The sequence below is a fragment of the Piliocolobus tephrosceles genome, chromosome 8 (assembly GCF_002776525.5).
Source record: "Piliocolobus tephrosceles isolate RC106 chromosome 8, ASM277652v3, whole genome shotgun sequence".
NCBI classification, from domain to species: domain Eukaryota; kingdom Metazoa; phylum Chordata; class Mammalia; order Primates; family Cercopithecidae; genus Piliocolobus; species Piliocolobus tephrosceles.
Window position 1 is genome coordinate 38,653,423 of NC_045441.1, and position 1,089 is coordinate 38,654,511.

The 1,089-nt window shown below is 65.9% G+C and overlaps 1 protein-coding gene across 13 annotated transcripts in view; it reads left to right on the plus strand.

Annotated features, from left to right (window-relative positions):
• The first annotated feature begins 222 nt into the window (after window positions 1-222).
• The window catches only part of IKZF1 (IKAROS family zinc finger 1), a 102,966-nt gene continuing 102,099 nt past the window's right edge, over window positions 223-1,089 (plus strand). The window contains exon 1 of one of the 13 annotated variants that reach the window (XM_023232017.2): window positions 223-604. In XM_023232017.2, the coding sequence (XP_023087785.1) occupies window positions 547-604 (58 nt within the window). In that variant the 5' untranslated portion in view covers window positions 223-546. The remainder of the gene's footprint in view (window positions 605-1,089) is intronic. The other 12 variants (XM_023232031.2, XM_023232022.2, XM_023232013.2 and 9 more) reach the window with 12 other exon arrangements.

Sequence of the window (1,089 nt, forward strand, 5' to 3'; positions counted from 1 at the left end):
TGTGCCCTCTTCGCCTGCATGTCCTACCCTGAGGAGGCTCCCTGGGTCTTTCATTGCTCTCCCTGCTGGTCTTCACGCCTTCCTGAACCACCGCGCCCAAGCAGGGGCACACCCTCGGCCCTCTTCACAGGGCGCTCCTCCTCACAGGGGTGCCCGAGATTTTTATTCTGTGCCTTCCTGGTGGCTCCTACAAGTCTGGAAGGGCAGGAGGTGCATCTCACTCCTCTGGGTCCCCTCCCCTAGCGCCTGGCGGGAGCCCAGTCTGCACGTGTGGAATTCATGACTTTTTCTCTCCTGCTCAAGCTGAACACACTGCTGGCTCCTGCTCGGGTGGAGCCCGGCTAATCAGAGTGAGGGGCTCCCCGTAGGGCGAAGGGGTGCGCTGTCAGAGGTGGCATTCCCGTTTTACGGAGACACACGGTGTCTTACACGCCAGGGAGAGGTCTGAGACGCAAAGAGCCGTCGAGCGGGCTGCGGGATTGCTTCGCTGTCACCTCCGCCTGCAGCCACCCTTCCGCACGCACTTGCGTGTGCACCCAGGCCAACATGGAAGGCGCCATCCTAACTTCTGCCGTGAGCAGGTGGGAGGGAAGAGAGACAAGAGGTATTCCATTGGTTGTCTGGGAAAATGAATTGCACCTTCCCCTCCCTTGCGGAGGATCAACTTTTCACACCCCCTCGGGTGGGCACTCGCATCCTGGGGCCGGAGCCCGAACCTGGGAGCCAAGGGGCCCCAGTTCCAGGGACGTGAAGCTGAGCGCACAGCGGGCGCTCCCAGACACTGGAGAAAGTGCTTTACGGTGTCCCGAGTCCCTCGAGTCTCGCCAGCGGGGCGAGCGTGCGGGTGCCCTGACCGACTAGCGGCCCCGGGTGCAGGGTGGCGGGCCCAGCGGCGCGCGTCCCCCCTCCCTTTCCTGGGGGCCCGCACTTGTCGTCCGCGCCGCCCTCTCCCCCACGGGTTACGCGCGGGTCCCGCAGCCCGGTGGCCGAGCTGGGCTGCCCGGCCCGCGGGCACAGCGCCGGCGGCCGCATCCCGTGGGGGGCCACGGCGCGATGCTGCGCTGGAATGAGGAAGCGTGGCGGCAAGGG